This window comes from Ovis canadensis, chromosome 26, assembly GCF_042477335.2.
Source record: "Ovis canadensis isolate MfBH-ARS-UI-01 breed Bighorn chromosome 26, ARS-UI_OviCan_v2, whole genome shotgun sequence".
NCBI classification, from domain to species: domain Eukaryota; kingdom Metazoa; phylum Chordata; class Mammalia; order Artiodactyla; family Bovidae; genus Ovis; species Ovis canadensis.
The window spans coordinates 35,631,814-35,651,363 of NC_091270.1; the positions used below are offsets into that span (position 1 = coordinate 35,631,814).

At 39.5% G+C, this 19,550-nt stretch overlaps 1 protein-coding gene and 1 long non-coding RNA gene across 2 annotated transcripts; both read right to left on the minus strand.

The window, feature by feature from the left end:
- Positions 1–568: 568 nt before the first annotated feature.
- On the minus strand, positions 569–1,522 carry LOC138431119 (lecithin retinol acyltransferase-like). The gene is made up of 2 exons (XM_069573341.1): positions 918–1,522; positions 569–817 (listed from the first exon to the last, which is right to left on the minus strand). The coding sequence occupies exons 1-2, from the start codon at positions 1,481–1,483 to the stop codon at positions 664–666; spliced, it is 720 nt and encodes a 239-aa protein (XP_069429442.1). The 5' UTR covers positions 1,484–1,522; the 3' UTR covers positions 569–663.
- Positions 1,523–2,529: 1,007 nt separating this feature from the next.
- On the minus strand, positions 2,530–9,627 carry LOC138431124 (uncharacterized). Its single transcript, XR_011253541.1, has 3 exons — positions 9,274–9,627; positions 6,083–6,270; positions 2,530–3,569 (listed from the first exon to the last, which is right to left on the minus strand). It is a non-coding gene; the product is annotated as an uncharacterized lncRNA (long non-coding RNA).
- Positions 9,628–19,550: the final 9,923 nt, after the last annotated feature.

Consider the following 19,550-nt stretch of genomic DNA (forward strand, 5'->3'; position numbering starts at 1 on the left):
TCCTATTAAGTAAAGCCAAATCAAAACTATAGTATTATTAGCTATTTCTGCAGGCAAACATATTTCTATAGTTCTGGTCAGTTATTTTATCATTAAACCTTAACTTTGCCAATGTTGTTTCAAGAAATGAAAATATTCTTGACTTATTAGAAATTATATATCATACACCAAAAAAATGTGATTTTTTTGGCCAATCATCAAACATGCTTTCATCTGAATAAGGGAAATTATTTTAGTTTAACATAAAATTTTCAATGAAAAAGCATAAATTTACAACAGTTAGTGGTCTCATTCAACAAATTTTCCAGTCTTCTAATTCAGACTTAACAGAGAAGAACAATGATTATAGGAGAAAAAGAATAGCAAATAATCTCCTGTGGCCATCACCTTACAGGTTGCTTTTCTTATAACGGTGAATTCTAGCACAAGCCATCATGCTTCCAAGACTCACAGTGCATGGGAATGGAACTGCCTGCGAAGATTCAGAAAGCCTCCATCCTTGGGCTTACATGGTAAGCACTTTGTGTCATTCTTAATCACATTTTTATCCAGCACACATTATTACAGGTCACATTTTTCTCGACAGTGCTTATACTGATTTGTGCTATATAAATATCAACATTTCTATACAGAGAATGCATACACTGGCACAGGAGTATGAAGTTAGCCAGCCAGCCATAAGCAGAATGGAATAAAAATTGCAGGAAGAGTAGTATATGATGCAAAGCCCAGACAGACTATAGACGCCAATCCCAAGACCGCAGAAGCAAGGACACTTCTCTGATCACGAATAATTATCTTCACCTTCTCACAAAACCTTGTCATTTCAACTACGCTGGGTGGACACCCTGATGACTTCTGCAGCAATAACTGGGCAGCTCTCTGGCGTCACTGGCAGCGGTACTGCATTGCCACACTCTTGCGCCGTGCATTTCGAGATATCCTTGTCGGCTTGGGGGCTAATCGCGGTGCCGAACCTGCAGTAGGTGACGAAATGCTCGCAGTTGTTCCAAAGCAGGCTGTAGGGAGTTGTGCCCAGCAGCTTCTCTGCCCTCTGTGCCACCTCTTCGTTGAGCAGTGCCTTCTTCTTGAGGGATCTGTCCAGGTGATTGACCAGGATCTCGGTTCCGTAGGCGAAGTCCTCCATGGTGTCCACGCAGATGCTGGCCACCCTGCCAATGACGCCTAGGATGAGAAGCTTGTTGGAGACCACTTTCTGCATGAGCCCTTTGTCGTCAGTCAGGGCCAATAGGATATCGGGCATCATGTGGGCGACACGGTTGTCGCCCAGGTAGATGCCATAGTGCGTCAGGTGGGTTCGAGGCATCTCCAGCACATCGCCGCGGAGAAAAGAGTTGATCTCATATAAAGTGTTCCCCGCCTTGTCTTCGCCCGGGGCGCCCGAACTGAAGAACTTGAAGTCGGAGATGAAGAGTAGCTTCTCCAGCACGAGCGACACCGCCTCCAGCATTGGGTTCTTCATCCTGGAGGCCGGGCAGGGGCGCAGGGCCGCGCGCGGTACTGTGCGGTATACATTTAAATACCTAACATCAAGACCAGTAATAATATTACTTTGACCATTACATCTGGCCTATCTGATTTATGTAATTTCTGGTTTTATAAAAGTTCCACGATCTTTGCTGATAGTGTATCATCATTCAATTCTTATTGTCTTTATCCTCCATTTGGTGGCAGGGACATCTTTTTTTATGTCTTTTGGAAACAAGGACCAGTAAAGCTGGCTGCCTGAAACATGTGAGCCCTTTCTTAATAGTCTTGTTCTCATGCCTGATAGTAATTAAGTTTTCAAGCCCACAAAAAGCTGTCTTCTAGTGAAGAATGACTTCTGAGTAATATATCCATCATCCATTATGCAAGCATGACACTTGGGTAAGAAAACAAATACCATCTTTTTAAAAGTATTGGCTATAACTACTAGAGTTTAGCATATGCATACCCTATGGCCCATTAATTTCATTCCTAGATGAAATATTCAACAGCAATGAGTATTTATGTGCATCAAAAGACACATAGAAGAATATTTGTAATTGGCCAGAAACTAGAAAGTATTCATAAGTTCATCAACAATGCCCTGGATTTTTAAAAATTGTGATATAGTCACAAAATTGACTGCTGTATAGCAGTGAAAATTACTAAAATGCAGCTCCATGTAATTACATGGTTCAAAGAAGGCAGGCACAACAGAAATGTGTTACTCTATTTATAATGTTCAAACACAACAACATATAGACATATACATGTGGTGTCAGAAATCATGATGGTGGTTTCTTTGGGCACAGGGTAGTGACTGACAGTGGGAAAAGGGGGTTCCTACAGTCCTGTTCATGTTCTGTTCCTTGATGTGGGTGCTGGTTAAACAAGGATATTCCCTCTGTGAAAATTCCTAGAACTATCCAGTTACAATGGCTATTTGTATATCATTTTAATGCATATAATACTTCAACAAAAAGTTTATATATTAAGTCAGTGCAAACTTAACTGGGGTTTTGAACCATGTATTTTAAATCATTAAAACCAGGCTCAAACCTTTATTAATCAAAACAGGAACCATTGTAATCAACACATTTTTGCCAATGAGAAAATAAGTTAGTTTATTCCTGTACTGTAAAAATCCATGCTTCAAGATTCGACAAACTCTTGGAATATTTCTGCCTCCTGCTGGCTGTGGAAGCATTTCTTCTGCGAAAAGTCATCGAGATACTTGAAAAAGTGGCAGTCGGTTGGCAAGGGGTCAGGTGAATATGGCGGATGGGGCAAAATTTCATAACCCAGTTTATTCAACTTTTTAAGCTCTGGTTGTGCAATGTGTGGTCAGTCATTGTTGTGGAGAAGACTGGGCCCTTTCTGTTGATCAGTGCTGGCTGTAGTTGTTGCAGTTTTCAGCTCAGCTCATCAATTTGCTGAGCATACTTCTCAGATGTAATGGTTTCATGGGGATTCAAAAAGCTTTAGTGGATCAGATGGGTAGCAGACAACCAAACAGTGACCATGACCATTTTTTGGTGCAAGTTTGGCTTTAGAAAGTGCTTTGGAGCTTCCTCTTGGTCCAACCACTGAACTGGCCATCGCTGGTTATCCACTTTTCATTGCATGTCACAATCGATCGAGAAATAGTTTGTTGTTGCTACGTAGACCAAGCAAAGACAGTACTTCAAAACAATGATTTTTTGATTTTCAGTCAACTCATGAGGCACCCGCTTATTGAGCCTGATCTTTCCAATTTGCTCCAAATGCCAAATGACTGTACAATGGTTGTCACTGAGTTCTTTGACAACCTCTTGTGTAGTTTTAAGAGGATCAGTTTCAATGATCCTCTCAATTGGTTGTTGTCAACTTCCCATGGCCCACCACTAGGCTCCTCATCTTCAAGGCTCTTGTCTCCTTTGCAAAATTTCTTGAACCACCACTGCACTGCGTGTTCATTGACAGTTCTTGAGTCAAATGTGTCATTAATGTTGTGAGTTGTCTCTGATGCTTTACGACCCATTTTGAACTCAAATTTTAAAAACTGCTCAAATTTGCTTTTTGTCTAACATCATTTCCATAGTCTAAAATAAATATAAAATACACAGCAAGTAGCAAGTTATTAGAAAAAAAGCATAAAGTGAGAAATGCATGTTAAAATGATGTATAACATAACCATATTTATTTAAGAATGTATTCCAATATCAAATGGCAAAGTTTAACAGTGCACAACTGCAATCACTTTTGCACCAATCTAATAAAAAAATAGATTTTCTTCCTAATGCTCTTGAATGATATGCTGCTTGCTATGGTGTGTTAAAACTTGGTTAGTTATGTACTATGTGACTTAAAAGAAATTGAGCTTGTAAAGCATTAAGAGGAAAAATTGAAGAATTGGAAACTAACAGAAAAGGTAGATAATCTTGATACGGCCTAAAGAGATTTTTTTTTAGCATCTATAATGATATCTTCTCTTTAATTGTTTTAAACTTTTCATTTTGTAATGAAGTATAGCCAAATAACAGTGCTGTGATAATTTCAGGTGCGTAGCAGAGTGACTCAGCTCTACGTACGCATGTATCCATTCTCCACCAAACTCCCATCCCATCCATAGCCTAAAGAGATTGAATGAAGGAGCATCCTAAAAAGTGTTCTAATAAAAACAAAAAGTGCTTTAGTACCCAAAAATCCTTAAGAAGCTGCTCATGAACTATTTTCCTTATTTAGAAAGGAAAGGTATTTTAAGAAACAACCTAGTGTTTCATCTTCTTTGACTTCCAGCACTCTCTCCTGTGAAATGTCCATATGGACAGGCTCAGTAGGTACCTGGTGGTAGGGCCTAGTGCAACCAGTATATACTCTCATCTCTGGCTTGAACCCCAGACTGTCAGGTGTTGGATGGGAAATTGTTTTAAGGGCAGATAACCAAACAGAAGGGCAGCCTTCAGAACAGATGGAAAGCTCAGCACCAAGAGGGAACCATTAGAGAAATCAAGCATAGCATAAGGTAAGTCTGTGTATGTACATGCAGAAGCTTAGAGGGACAGCAAACCAGTCTCATTTCTAGCCAGCTCCAGTTGATTTTTACATGTTCCCCAGAACACTGTGCTGAGCAACGTTTTCAGACCAGGTCCAGAATTTCCAGTAAATAACACCAGAGTGTCTCTAGTTGAAAACAGGGGGACATCTGGATCCTGCCTACTTAAAGCTCTCTTTAAACACCCACAGTCAGGCCTGAAGCATCTTGGTACAACCTTCGGACTTAAAAACCATGAAAATGTACATGCATTTAATTTTTTTCTGATGAGTGAAAGAATTAAATAATTTTCTGTGGGCCATGCAACCAGAACTTGAGCCTTCATATTCTGCCCTCCATCTACATAGTTTCTATATTACAATCAGAAACTAAGAATTTAAGACAGTTTCTCTTAAGACACATTAATTTGTGAACAGTAGAATAGAAATTGCATTAGCTCAAATAAGAGATATGCTTTATGGATAAAATCCACATCAAATTGGGGAAAAGTGGTACCATGAGATAAAAGTGGTACTGTAAGTATGTAAGTAAGTGTGGTAATCAGGTAGGCTCTACAAACCCACATAGTAAGAGTTCAGGACATTTATTCTAACATACTGCTGTGACCATGTCACAGTCTAATTTCATCAGTCTCTATGAATCTTATTTCAGAGCCTAAAGAGAAAATGTTGGTTTGGTCTAGCCTAGAGGGGCTTTATATTTTAGTTAGTTCCTTACTCTAAGACCGATCTGCTGTGCCTGGGATGAAAGAGGTGGAGTCACATGTAGGAATGGTTTTTGGAAAATGCCGGAATTGCTTTTCTTAGACAGCTTAGTGTTCAGGCCCCAGTGCTGTACTGGTAAAAGTTTAACAGCTGGTTCTTGGGTAGAAGGCAGGAGAGTCCTGATTTGTAGTGTTTACAGATTTCCACAGTATAAATACACCCACCATGGCTGATTTCAAGCTACCAACATGACATTACCGGTGGTAGAGTTGTAAAAAGATGCACAGTAGCACCACATCATATAGAATTTGCATGATACACATATCAAAGAGGTAATAAGAATAGTAAAATAATTGGGGAGTGATGAGCTTTTAGCACTTTTTACTTTTGATTTTAATATAATTTATCTACTCATAAATTTATATAACATTTTAAAATAATGCCTCTTACAACTTGGCTCACTAAATGCCTGAAAATTTAACAATCAGTTCTATTGAGCTTGAGCAAGCAGCCTGCAGAACACTGCTACCAGGTATTTAAAGATTACTATATCCATTAAGGAGTCTGGGAGATCTTGAAGATCAGTGTTTGACACCAGAAAGAAACAGAACAGGAAGGATGTATTGTGTAGCACAGGGGGGTCTACTCAACGCACTGTGGTGACTTGAATGGGAAAGAAATCCGAAAGGGAGGGGATATATGTACATGTATGGCTGATGCACTTTGCTGTACAGTAGAAACTAACACAACATTGTAAAGCAACTAGACTCCAATAAAAATTAATTAAAATAAATTGAGGGATTTAAATAAAAATATGAACACAGTATGGGGAAAAATAGAAGGACACAAAACTAACCCAAAAAAGATCAGGATTAATTTGCCTTTATCCACAAATGGCAAGTGAATTTACCCATCCTTTAATCAAGAAGAGGGTTAGAGACTTCCATGGCAATCCAGAAGTTAAGATTCCATACTTCCACATGCAGGGACTGTGTGTTCAATCTCTGGTTCCTGCCTGCTGTGAGGTGTGGCCAAAAAATAAAACTAAAATTTAAAAAAAAAAAAAAGAAGAGGGTTAACAACCTTCTCTCTATTCTTGGGGTTGTTAATTGTTTTCAAGCAACCTGCATATAGATACTACTATGGAATTATTTTTATTCTTTCCTATTAATTCTGTTTGTTTTTCCAAAGAGTTGGAGTTAAAGAATCATCTCAGGTTTGGATGAGTACAACTGACTACCCAGAACCAAATAAAGACTATTTATGTTTTGAATTTGCAGTTACTTAGATGAAAAGCATTGCATTAACAGCTGATACCGTATAGGGATTAACTTCACTTGATATTGACAGGTTGTTAGGTCTTGCTGAATGCTAATATTAATCTTTAGGTTTGAATAAAATTTGTTATTTCAAATTTAAAACACAGCAATATAATATACCTAAACAATACTTGAATTTATTATGTTTAAAATTCAGGGGTTTTGTTCACAAGAAGGTATTCACTCTTAAACCAAAGTAACAATCAAGTTGTTTTGGTCACTATGTAGTATCTTTTTATGTTAGAATAAATCAGCTTGCCTCAAACACTAGAGATTAATCTAAAAGCAAAATGTCTCAAAATATGGGTGTTCATAAATTTCTTGGCAACTGAAGCATATCAAAATTCTTGTGCTTTGAAAATGATTTTTTTTTTTTCAGGATTGTTTCAAATCTTGTGTTCAGGAACCTGCAAACCTCAGACCACCACATCAAGGGAAATAAACTGAACCTTTCACTTGGTGACAAGACTTTATAGAACATCACTACACAAGTTGCTCTAAGATCATCATGCAGGTGCAGGGGGCTCCTTGAACAAATTATTCAAGAATAAGGAGGTCTGTTCCTTCATCCTTCCAGTGTTATACAAGAAAACAGTGTTTGATTAGAATTTCATTGTGTGCAGTATTTGTTTCGGGGCGTATGCTTTGATCAAAATCTATGTAATGGAAGCCTGTGTTCTATGATATCCAGAATTAATCATTGAACTCTTGACTATGGTTAAATATAATAATTACACTCACTTACTTATTAAACACCTATGAACCTGTGAAGAGTTTGTCTCTAAAGTGAATTTTAAATAAAGAGAAACATCAAACAGCGATAAAGCCAACATATGAAACTCAAGGTCATTATACAAACCAGGTGCTTTCTCAAAGTGAGAATGAATCAAATTAAGAAAGAAAGAGCTAGAAGCTGAACAGATGTAATTCATCATTCTTAGTCTCTTAAAAGTAGAAACAAATGAGAAATAAATTTCAGAACACAGTGTGAAGATTCCTTTTTTCTCATTTCCAGTCTGTAGGTTAAAATTAAATTTCCTTCTAATCTTTCTCCGATAATTGTGTCTGATTGATATGACATCCAACTGGAAGAGGCCACCAGGCAGTCAGAGATGTAAAACTGGAGAGAGATCTTAAAAGTGGTACCACTATGCAGCTTTGTGTTGAAACTTAGAGTTTTAAATGTGATTTTAATTAAAAATAACATACTTTGAAAGAAAGTTTATATATACTCTAAGCGGACTATGTTAGAGTCAAAAATTATAAAATTATGTGATGTTTACATAATAATGGAAGCTTGCAGATACATCTAAAGAAATACTGTGTTGTGTTTAAGAGCATCTCAGAAGTTGGAAGTGCATGTATAAATATCTTTATGTACACATTTGTTTTGCTAAAATATCAGTATTTGAGTTTCATAATTAGAATCACTCATCTTCCTTACTCTCTAGTTTTGAGGGATGAAGAACTGAAGTAATTTGAAAAAATCAGTTTGTGAAAATCAGTTTATAAAGCAAAGTTACTGAATTCTATCTTCCAGTTAAATTTTACCTTGAAATTTGGATAGAGAATCATAAAATGTTAGGTTGAATGGGACCATGGGGATAATCTAGTCCAAGACCTGTGTTTTAGAGGAGGATCAGGAGGAATGTTGTAGTCTGCGTTCTGTTTGCTTCCCCTCTTTAACAGGACTCTGCTGGATTCAACTTCTTCCTGAATGCTTCTCCTATTCCAACACTGGTTTAGTCTACCCTGCCACCTGCTTTCAATGAAATACCTTGAACTTTCCCATCATAACCGACACCCGCCCCCCCCACATACACACACACACACTATAATGTTCTCCTTTACTTGTTTATCAGCCAATTAGAATGTGGGAGACCAGAGTTCTATCCCTGGGTTGGGAAGATTCCCTGGAGAAGGAAATGGCAACCCACTTCAGTACTCCTGCCTAGAAAATCCCATGGATGGAGGAGCCTGGTGCAGGCTACTGTCCAGGGGGTCACAAAGAGTCGGACATGACTAAGTGACTGAGCGACTTCACTTTCACTTTTCAGACTGTAAACTACAGGAAGATGGTGTGGAGATGGTGTTTTGCCATTTAACAAACACAGACAGTGCTTCTTACATAGTGAGAACTTATGCATTTTTTGAATGAGAGGCAAATAATTGTTTTTATAAAATTATGTAGAAGGCATGCAAATTTAACACAAACAGAAATTCCTAAGGATATTAAAGATATACATTAAATTGTTCAAAGTTCAGAAACCCGCTAATGAACTACTAGGTTAAAATAATTCCCCTGAAAAATACATCACAATCATAACAGCTCATTGAAATACAATATATTATATTCATAACTTTGAGGAACTTGTAGTGGGTCTGATTTTACTGAAGTCAGTTGTGAAAAGCTGTTGTCTGAACCTTTCACCTCTTACTTAAAAAAAAATACACATAAAGGTTATTTGCTATTGTGATTGTGTCTTTTTTCTTGTGTATTTTGGTTCATTCAGTTTTATGGGTGATATAATTCTCAAAAAAGAACTGCTCTTTGAAATTTCCTGGCCATCCAATAGCTGGGGCTCTGCGCTTCCACTTCAGGGGCACAGGTTTGACCTCTGGTGGGTGAACTAAGATCTGGCCTGCCCTGCGACTAGGTCAAAAAAGTCAAATAAAAAAGGAGCTGCTCAGACTACTCTAGAATCCAGTTCCTTGCTGTTTCACTTACTTGGCTCAGCTCCTTGTCCTTGAACTCTTTTCACAATTTCATTGCCAGCGAGAAACGTACAGCCTTGTTGGTAGGAACGGCTTCAGTCAAACGCTGAGCGTCAACACTTTCGCGATGTCCTGACAGCTGCACCAAATCAGCTGAAGCTGCGTTTTATTTCCCATCAGGATTATTGACATTTTCACATTTCCTGGATTTTTTTTTCTTTGCCAAGGACCTCCTCAGAACAGTGCTGTTTTTCTGTTTTCATATATGGAAATGAGATTCCCATGAGGAATTTACCAACAGCAAAGCAGGAGCTGGAGAAGCGAAACTTGGCAGAATTCCTTCCTCTCTGTCAAGGTCCCTCTTGGCAAGGGTCTGGCAGTGACTGTGCCCACACCGTCCCCTAGTGGCTGGCCCCACAGCGGGCCCCTCAGGGCCAGGCATCTCCTGTGCCCTGCTGACCAACAGCTCTTTCTCTCAGAACATGGCTTTTATGCCCAGGGGCGATCTTTCAAAGATATATTTTCTCTTGTGTGCAAGAGAAATATATTTGTTTCTCTTGTGTTTTCTGACAGTTTTATGTCTTTGAATAAACATTCTATGACTTAGAACCTTTCTAAGGGGAAATAGAAAAATAAGTTCAAACATCATACCATGTACTATAGGTTTCTGAAAAAGTCTTAGTGTGCCTGTCGATCAAGCAACAGATATTTCTCAAGCATAAAAAGTATACCAGACACTGTTGTGGGCACTTGTTATATATTCATGAACAAAACAAATATCCCTGCCCAATGGAGTCTATGTTCTAGTATCAGAAAGTATGAGAAGAGCACTAATAATGGACATTTCCTTAGAGTAACATTCAAACCAGGTTACTTGTAAATGTGATGTATTCAATAACTGTACTACTGTGAGCTGTTTTTGCATCCAGTGATGTAGTTGATATTTGTTTCATCTTCTCTAACTTGCAGTCAGGGTAAGCTGTGAGTGACCGCAAGGTGTTACTCCTATAGCTGGTCCCCGCCCCAGGCACTCCTTGCCATACAAATGTGTTACTCGGCTCCCATATGCTAATTTTCTCACTCTAGGGTGGCCGTTATGGAGAGATTGATATGTCTTCCTAAGTTCAGTTCAGTCGCTCAGTTGTGTCTGACTGTCTATGACCCCATGGACTGCAGCAGGCCAGGCTTCCCTGTCCATCACCAACTCCTGAGCCTACTCAAATTCATGTCCATCGCGTCCGTGATACCATCCAATCATCTCATCCTCTGTCGTCCCCTTCTCCCGCTGTCCATCTTTCCCAGCATCAGGGTCTTTTCCAATGAGTCAGTTCTTCGCATCAGGTGGCCAAAGTATTGGAGTTTCAGCTTTAGCATCAGTCCTTCCAATGAATATTCAGGACTGATTGCCTTTAGGATGGACTGGTTAGTCTCTCTGAAGTCCAAGAGACTTTCAAGAGTCTTCTCCAATACCACAGTTCAAAAGCATCATTCTTCAGCTCTCAGCTTTCTTTATAGTACAAATCTCACATCCATACATGACTATAGGAAAAACATAGCTTTGACTAGATGGATCTTTGCTGGTAAAGGTTTTTACCTTCTCTGATTTTCACTATGCTGTCTAGGTTGGTCACAGCTTTTCTTCCAAGGAGCTGCTGCTGCTGCTGCTAAGTTGCTTCAGTCGTGTCCGACTCTGTGCGACCCCATAGATGGCAGCCCACCAGGCTCCCCCATCCCTGGGATTTTCCAGGCAAGAACAATGGAGTGGGTTGCCATTTCTTTCTCCAATGCATAAAAGTGAAAAGTGAAAGTGAAGTCGCTCAGTCGTGTCCGACTCTTAGTGATCCAATGGACTGCAGCTCACCAGGCTCCTCCGTCCATGGGATTTTCCAGGCAAGAGTACTGGAGTGGGGTGCCATTGCCTTCTCCTTCCAAGGAGCAAGCATCTTTTAATTCCATGGCTGCAGTCACCATCTGCACTTTGGAGCCCAAGGAAATAAAGTCTGTCACTGTTTCCATTGTTTCCCCATCTATTTGCCATGAAGTGATGGGACCAGATGCCACCTTAGTTTTCTGAATGTTGAGTTTTAAACAAACTTTTTCACTCTCCTCTTTAACCTTCATCAAGAAGCTCTTTCAGTTCAGTTCAGTTCAGTTCAGTCCCTCAGTTGTGTCTGACTTTTTGGACCCCATGAACTGCAGCATGCCAGGCCTCCCTGTCCATCACCAACTCCCGGAGTTCACACAAACTCATGTCCATTGAGTCGGTGATGCCATCCAGCCATCTCATCCTCTGTTGTCCCCTTCTCCTCCAGCCCCCAATCCCTCCCAGCATCAGAGATTTTTCCAATGAGTCAACTGTTGAGGTGGCCAAAATATTGGAATTTCAGCTTTAGCATCAGTCCTTCCAAAGAACACCCAGGGCTGATATCCTTCAGAATGGACTGGGTGGATCTCCTTGCAGTCCAAGGGACTCTCAAGAGTCTTCTCCAACACCACAGTTCAAAAGCATCAATTCTTCGGCACTCAGCCTTCTTCACAGTCCAACTTTCACATCCATACATGACAACTGGAAAAACCATAGCCTTGGCTAGACAGACATTTGTTGGCAAAGTAATGTCTCTGCTTTTGAATATGCCATCTAGGTTGGTCATAACTTTCCTTCCAAGGAGTAAGTGTCTTTTAATTTCATGGCTGCAGTCACCATCTGCAGTGATTTTGGAGAGTCCCAAAATAAATTCTAACACTGTTTCCACTGTTTCCCCATCTATTTCTCATAAAGTGATGGGACCAGATGCCCTGATCTTCGTTTTCTGAATGTTGAGCTTTAAGCCAACTTTTTCACTCTCCTCTTTCACTTTCATCAAGAGGCTTCTTAGTTCCTGTTCACTTTCTGCCATAAGGGTGGTGTCATCTGCATATCTGAGGTTATTGATATTTCTCCCAGCAATCCTGATTCCAGCTTGTGCTTCTTCCAGCCCAGCATTTCTCATGATGTTCTCTGCATATAAGTTAAATAAGTAGGGTGATAATATACAGCCTTGACGTACTCCTTTTCCTATTTGGAACCAGTCTGTTGTTCCATGTCCAGTTCTAACTGTTGCTTCCTGACCTGCAGATAGGTTTCTCAAGAGGCGGGTCAGGTAGTCTGGTATTCCCATCTCTTTCAGAATTTTCCACAGTTTATTGTGGTCCACACAGTCAAAGGCTTTGGCATAGTCAATAAAGCAGAAATAGATGTTTTTCTGGAACTCTCTTGCTTTTTCCACGATCCAGCAGATGTTGGCAATTTGATCTCTGGTTCTTCTGCCTTTTCTAAAACCAGCTTGAACATCTGGAAGTTTACAGTTCACATATTGCTGAAGCCTGGCTTGGAGAATATTGAGCATTACCTTACTAGAGTGTGAGATGAGTGCAATCGTGCAGGAGTTTGAGCATTCTTTGGCATTGCCTTTCTTTGGGATTGGAATGAAAACTGACCTTTTCCAGTCCTGTGGCCACTGCTGAGTTTTCCAAATTTGCTGACATATTGAGTGCAGCACTTTCACAGCATCATCTTTCAGGATTTGAAATAGCTCAACTGGAATTCCATCACCTCCAGTAGCTTTGTTCATAGTGGTGCTTTCTAAGGCCCACTTGACTTCACATTCCAGGATGTCTGGTTCTAGGTGAGTGATCACACCATCGTGATTATCTGGGTCGTGAAGATTTTTTGTACAGTTCTTCTGTGTATTCTTGCCACCTCTTCTTAATATCTTCTGCTTCTGTTAGGTTCATACCATTTCTGTCCTGTATCGAGCCCATCTTTGCATGAAATGTTCCCTTGGTATCTCTAATTTTTTTTGAAGTGATCCCTAGTCTTTCCCATTCTGTTGTTTTCCTCTATTTCTTTACATTGATTGCTGAGGAAGGCTTTCTTATCTCTCCTTGCTATTCTTTGGAACTCTGCATTCAGATGCTTATGTATTTCCTTTTTGCCTTTGCTTTTCGCTTCTCTTCTTTTCACAAGGAAAGGAACCCTTATTTGTAAGGGTTCCCCAAACAGCCATTTAGCTTTTTTGCATTTCTTTTCCATGGGGATGGTCTTGATCCCTGTATCCTGTACAATGTCACAAACCTCATTCCATAGTTCATCAGGTACTCTATCTGTCAGATCTAGTCCCTTAAGTCTATTTCTCACTTCTACTGTATAGTCATAAGGGATATGATTTAGGTCATACCTGAATGGTCTAGCGGCTTTCCCTACTTTCTTTAATTAAAGTCTGAGTTTGGCAATAAGGAGTTCATGATCTGAGCCACGTTCTTCACTTTTTGCCATAAGGGTGGTGTCATTTGCATATCTGAGGTTATTGATATTTCTCCCGGCAATCTTGATTCCAGATTGTGCTTCATCTAGCCCAGCATTTCTCATGATGTATCTGCATATAAGTTAAATAAGCAGGGTGATGATATACAGACTTGATGTACTCCTTTCCCAATTTGGAACCAGTCTTTTGTTCCATGTCCAGTTCTAACTGTTGTCTTTTGACCTGCATACAAGTTTTTCAGGATGCAGGTCATGGGGTCTGGTATTTCCATCTCTTTAAAGGCCAAAAGCTATGTCTTCCTAAACTCTGTGCCAAAATGTAAGTGGTGTCCTTCCAGTCTTCCCTCTTGGCCACTTTTCCCAATGCTCTGCCCTCCAGGGGTAGACACTCATGGCCCCTCTCCTTCAGCATCACTTGCCTGAAGAACTCCTGGGCAAGTGTTGCCTGGGGCCGCGCTCTAGTTCACATTAACAGGCCCAGTTATCTCAGGCCTCTATGGTTGAAAAAACAGGTAAATAAAGTTTTAGTACTCTTATCTCATTACTGTGCTTAAAAGACATGAAATTGCAAAGTAATTTAATAAATTACTTTTTCATTTTCTGACTTTTAAAGGAAATGTGTGCATGTGTGCCTGCTCAGTCATGTCCCCAATTCTGCAACCCTGTGGACTGCAGCCTGCTAGGCTCCTCTGTCTATCAGATTCTCCAGGCAAGAATACTGGAGTATGTTCCCATTTCCTTCTCCACTGGATCTTCCCGACCCAGACCCAGCGATTGAACCCACATTTCCTCCATTGGCAGGTGGGTTCTTTACTACTGAGCCACATAGGAAGCCCAAAGGAAATATAATAATTTATATTATTAATGTTGTAAAAGATTAAACACTTATATCTCCATTTTGTAATGATGTCTTTTATTTCTAACTAATTCTAGGGAGAGACAAGGAACAAACTCATTAATTGTTTAAATTTATTGATTTCCTAAATTTTATAAATAGATTTTCTTATTTTGAAAGGTGTCATTCAAAAAGATCTGATGTCAATTCTATGCCCTCCAAAAATATAGTTTATTTTTAATATTGATGATTTAATTTTATTATAATAAAATTTTCTTTAGTGTTTATATGGCATTATGTTTCAGTAGGCTGAAGCACATTTATATAATTTAAAATACTGTTTCTTTATTTTTTTTTAGAAAAGTATTTATTTTTATTTATTTATTTGGCTGTGCCTTAGTTGTGGCATGTGGGACTTTTGTTGTGGCATTGGAACCCTGAGTTGTAGATTGAGAATTCTTAGTTGCTAGGATTCAGTTCCCTGACCAGGAATCGAACTCAGGACCCCTCCATTGGTTGTGCAGAGTCTTAGCCACTGGACCACCAGAGAAGCTCCTTGCTTCTTTACTTTGAAAATGGAGAAAGGAAAACAAAGAGGCTTAGTGGTATCTGTGGATACATTCATAGTAGTTCAGTTCAGTTTAGTTGCTTAGTCATGTCCGACTCTCTATGAACCCATGGACTGCAGGGCGTCCCTGGTTCCATGCCAGGCCTCCCTGCCCATCACCAACTCCCAGAGCTTGCTCAACTCATGTCCATTGAGTTGGTGATAACATGCAACCATCTCATCCTCTGTCGTCCCCTTCTCTTCCTGCCCTCAATCTTGCCCAGTATCAGGGTCTTTTCCAATGAGTTAGTTCTTTATAGGGTTGCCAGAGTATTGGAGTTTCAGCTTCAGTACCAGTCCTTCCAGTGAACATTCAGGACTGACTTCTTTTAGGATGGACTGGTTGGATCTCCTTTTAATCCAAGGATTAAAGAATCTTCTCCAACACCACAGTTCAAAAGAATCAGTTATTTTGTGCTCAGCCTTCTTTATGGATGTGTCCAACATTCACATCCATACATAACTACTGGAAAAACCATAGCTTTGACTAGACAGACCTTTGTTAGCAAAGTAATGTCTCTGCTTTTTAGTAGGCTGTCTAGGTTTGTCACAGCTTTTCTTCCAAGGAGCAAGCAGCATCTTTTAATTTCGTGGCTACAGTCACCATCTGCAGTGATTTTGGAGCCCAAGAAAATAAAGTCTCTCACTGTTTCTTTTGTTTCCCCATGTATTTGCCATGAAGTAATGGGACTGGATGCCAAGATCCTCAATTTTTGAATGTTGAATTTTAAGAAATCTTTTTCACTCTCCTCTTTCACTTTCATGAAGAGGCTTTTGAGTTCCTCTTGGCTTTCTGCCATAAAGGTGGAGTCATCTGCATATCTGAGGTTATTGTTATTTCTCCCTTCAATCTTAATTCCAGTTTGTGCTTCATCCAGCCCGGGATTTTGCATGATGTACAACCAGTCTATCCTAAAGGAGATCAGTCCTGGGTATTCATTAGAAAGACTGATGTTGAAGCTGCAACTCCACTACTTTGGCTACCTGATGCGAAGAGCTGTCTCATTTGGAAAGACCCTGATGCTGGGAAGGATTGAAGGCAGGAGGAGAAGGGGACGACAGAGGATGAGATGGTTGGATGGCATCACCAACTTAATGGGCATGGATTTGGCTAGACTCTGTCAGTTGATGATGGATAGGGAGGCCTGGAGTGCTGTGGTTCATGGGGTCACAAAGAGTCAGACACGACTGAGCTACTGCACTGAACTGAACTGAACTGAACTCTCCGTAGAAGTTAAATAAGCAGGGTGACAATATATGGCCTTGACACGCTCCTTTCCCATTCTGGAACCAGTCCATTGTTCCATGTCTGGTTCTAACTGTTGCTTCTTGACCTGCATACAGATTTCTCAGGAGGCAGGTCAGGTGGTCTGATATTCCCATCTCTTGAAGAATTTTCCAGTTTGTGGTGATCCACACCGTCAAAGGCTTTAGTGTAGTCAATGAAACAGAAGCAGATGTTTTTCTGGAATTCTCTTGCTTTTTCTATAATCCAAAGGATGTTGGCAATTTGACCTCTGGTTCCTCTGCCTTTTCTAAATCCAGCTTGAACATCTCGAAGTTCTTGGTTCACATACTGTTGAAGCCTGGATTGGAGAATTTTGAGCATTACTTTACTAGCGTGTGAGATGAGTGCAATCGTGCGGGAGTTTGAGCATTCTTTGGCATTGCCTTTCTTTGGGATTGGAATGAAAACTGATCTCTGCCAGTCCTCTGGCTACTGTTGAGTTTTCCAAATTTGCTGGCATATTGAGTGCAGCACTTTCACAGCATCATCATTTAGGATTTGAAATGTCTCAGCTGGAATCCCATCACCTCCACTAGCTCTGTTTGTAGTGATGCTTCCTAAGGCCCACTTGACTTTGCACTCCAGGATGTCTGTCTGTAAGTGAGTGATCACACCACTGTGGTTATCTGGGTCATTAACATCTTTTTTTGTATAGTTCTTTGTATTCTTGCCACCTCTTCTTAATATCTTCTGCTTCTGTTAGATCCACACCATTTCTGTCCTTTATCGAGCCCATCTTTGCATGAAATGTTCCTTGGTAACTTTAATTTTCTTGAAGGGATCTCTAGTCTTTCCCATTCTATTGTTTTCTCTATTTCTTTGCACTGATGACTGAGGAAGGCTTTCTTACCTCTCCTTGCTGTTCTTTGGAACTCTGAATTCAGATGGATGTATCTTTTCTTTTCTCCTTTGCCTTTCATTTCTCTTCATTTCTCAGTTATTTTTAAGGCCTCCTCAGACAACCATTTTGGCTTTTTGCATTTCTTCTTCTTGGGGAAGGTTTTGATCACTGCCTCCTTGATGTCCATGTGTAGAGTCATCTCTTGTGTTGTTGGAAGAGGGTGCTTGCTATGACCAGTGCGTTCTCTTGACAAAACTCTGTTAGCCTTTGCCCTGCTTCATTTTGTATTCCAAGGCCAAACTTGCCTGTTACTCCAGGTATCTCTTGACTTCCTACTTTTGCATTCCACTCCCCTCTGATGTAAAGGATGTCACCTTTTGGTGTTAGTTCTAGAAGGTCTTGTAGCTCTTCATACACCCATTCAACTTCAGCTTTTTCAACATTACTAGTTGGTACATCGGAGAACGCAATGGCACCCTACGCCAGTACTCTTGCCTTGGAAAATCCCATGGATGGAGAAGCCTGGCAGGCTGTGGTCCATGGGGTCACTCAGAGTCGGACACGACTGAGCGACTTCACTTTCACTTTTCACTTTCATGCATTGGAGAAAGAAATGGCAACCCACTCCGGTGTTCTTGCCTGGAGAATCCCAGGGACGGGGGAGCCTGGTGGGCTGTGTCTATGGGGTCGCACAGAGTTGGATGTGACTGAAGCGACTTAGCAGCAGCAGCAGGGGTTGGTACATAGACTTGGATTACTGTGGTATTGAATGGTTTGCCTTGGAAATGAACAGTGGTCATTCTGTTATTTTTAGATTGCACCTAAGTACTACATTTTGGACTTTTATTTACTATAAGTGCTACTCCATTTCTTCTAACATTTATAGTAAGGAGGTAATAAAGCAATGGAAAAAAAAAAAAACCATAAGTGTTTTTCCTAATCCACTAGTTAGTTGCTGCTCCTGGGAGTAACCAAATAAAGTGTTGTATGTGAGCAATGATATCAATTTTTTGGAAAAAGGTATGTACTTCAGTTTTGCTAGAGAATCAGCTTCTATTACTCTTTGGACATTTGAAGCATTATTTGGTGGTGTTAGATGTGAAATATTTAACTAAAAATTATGATATTTTCCCATTAACAAGGTGACAGTTGCAAGATTAAGATGTTCGGTTGAGGTAACTTGGCAAATTCCTTCCAAAAGAAGAAAAGTAGAAATTACTTTCATACTATAATTTTGTGATATATTCAGATGATGACTGAAGACCTTATAAAAGACAAATAAATGATGTAGAGTCATCCAGATGCTGTGGCTACTTCCAAAACATCTTGTATTAGGAGCATATTTCCTTCCAACCCCTCTCAAAATACTATTGGTGAAAACTTTAATTGATGGAAGCATAAATATCATTTTTTCTGTGCTCCAAATAAGGACCACTATAAATCCTGTAAGTCATCTTTCTCTTCTTGCAACTTTGAGCAGAACAGGGAATTTCAAGTGGCCCCAAACCTAGGGAAAATAGATACTGATTATCTTCATTCACATAATTACTTAGATGTTGTGTAACTAATGAAACTTCATATGCATTTATCCACATAGTTCCTATAATACTTCTTCACGTTAGACACATTATACTTCATCTTAATTTTATAGAGGAAAAACTGAGCTCCAGGGAGGTAATATAATTTTCCCAGGGTCTTCTAACTATCGAGTGGTAAATATCTTGCCTGTATCTAGCCAGGTGAACAGGAAAAAATAAAATACAAGGCTAAAATCAAACTATATTTGTTGTTTATTACTCTTGCTCTTTGTGGTGGGGAAACTGAGAAATGGGATTGGATTACAATAGTTGACATTCCTGAACTAAGGAAGCAATAACAAAGATATTCAATTTGTGTCTTCATTCTGCCTAAATTTGATCCCCCAAATTATATGACTTTGTGGTGAGTTAATACTCCTTTTCCCATGAATGTTCAATACTATGCACAGGAAGATATCCAACCTTGTTTTGCTCAAGGTTTGAAATTTTGTGCAGACTGCGACCTTTCTATGCACATAGTTCAAATTCAGGAATTCTGATTTATCTCAATTACTTTACATAGTAGCTGTTTAATTTAGATATTCTCTCCTATAACCGAAGTACTTCTAATATTTGTTATAAACTTTCAAATTTTACCTTAATAATAATGTCATACTTACAGAAAAGTTACAAGAGCACTGCAAAGAATTTTGCATACCCTATATTCACTTTCTTCAACTGTTAACATTTCACTCACCTGCGTTATCATCTATTTTCTCTTTTTTTGTATATAGTTGTATATAAACTTTTCCCAAACCATTTGAGAATAATTTTGCAGCTATCACGTTATCTTTATCCATAAAGTTTTATTTTGTATTTCCTAAGACTTTTCTTTATAT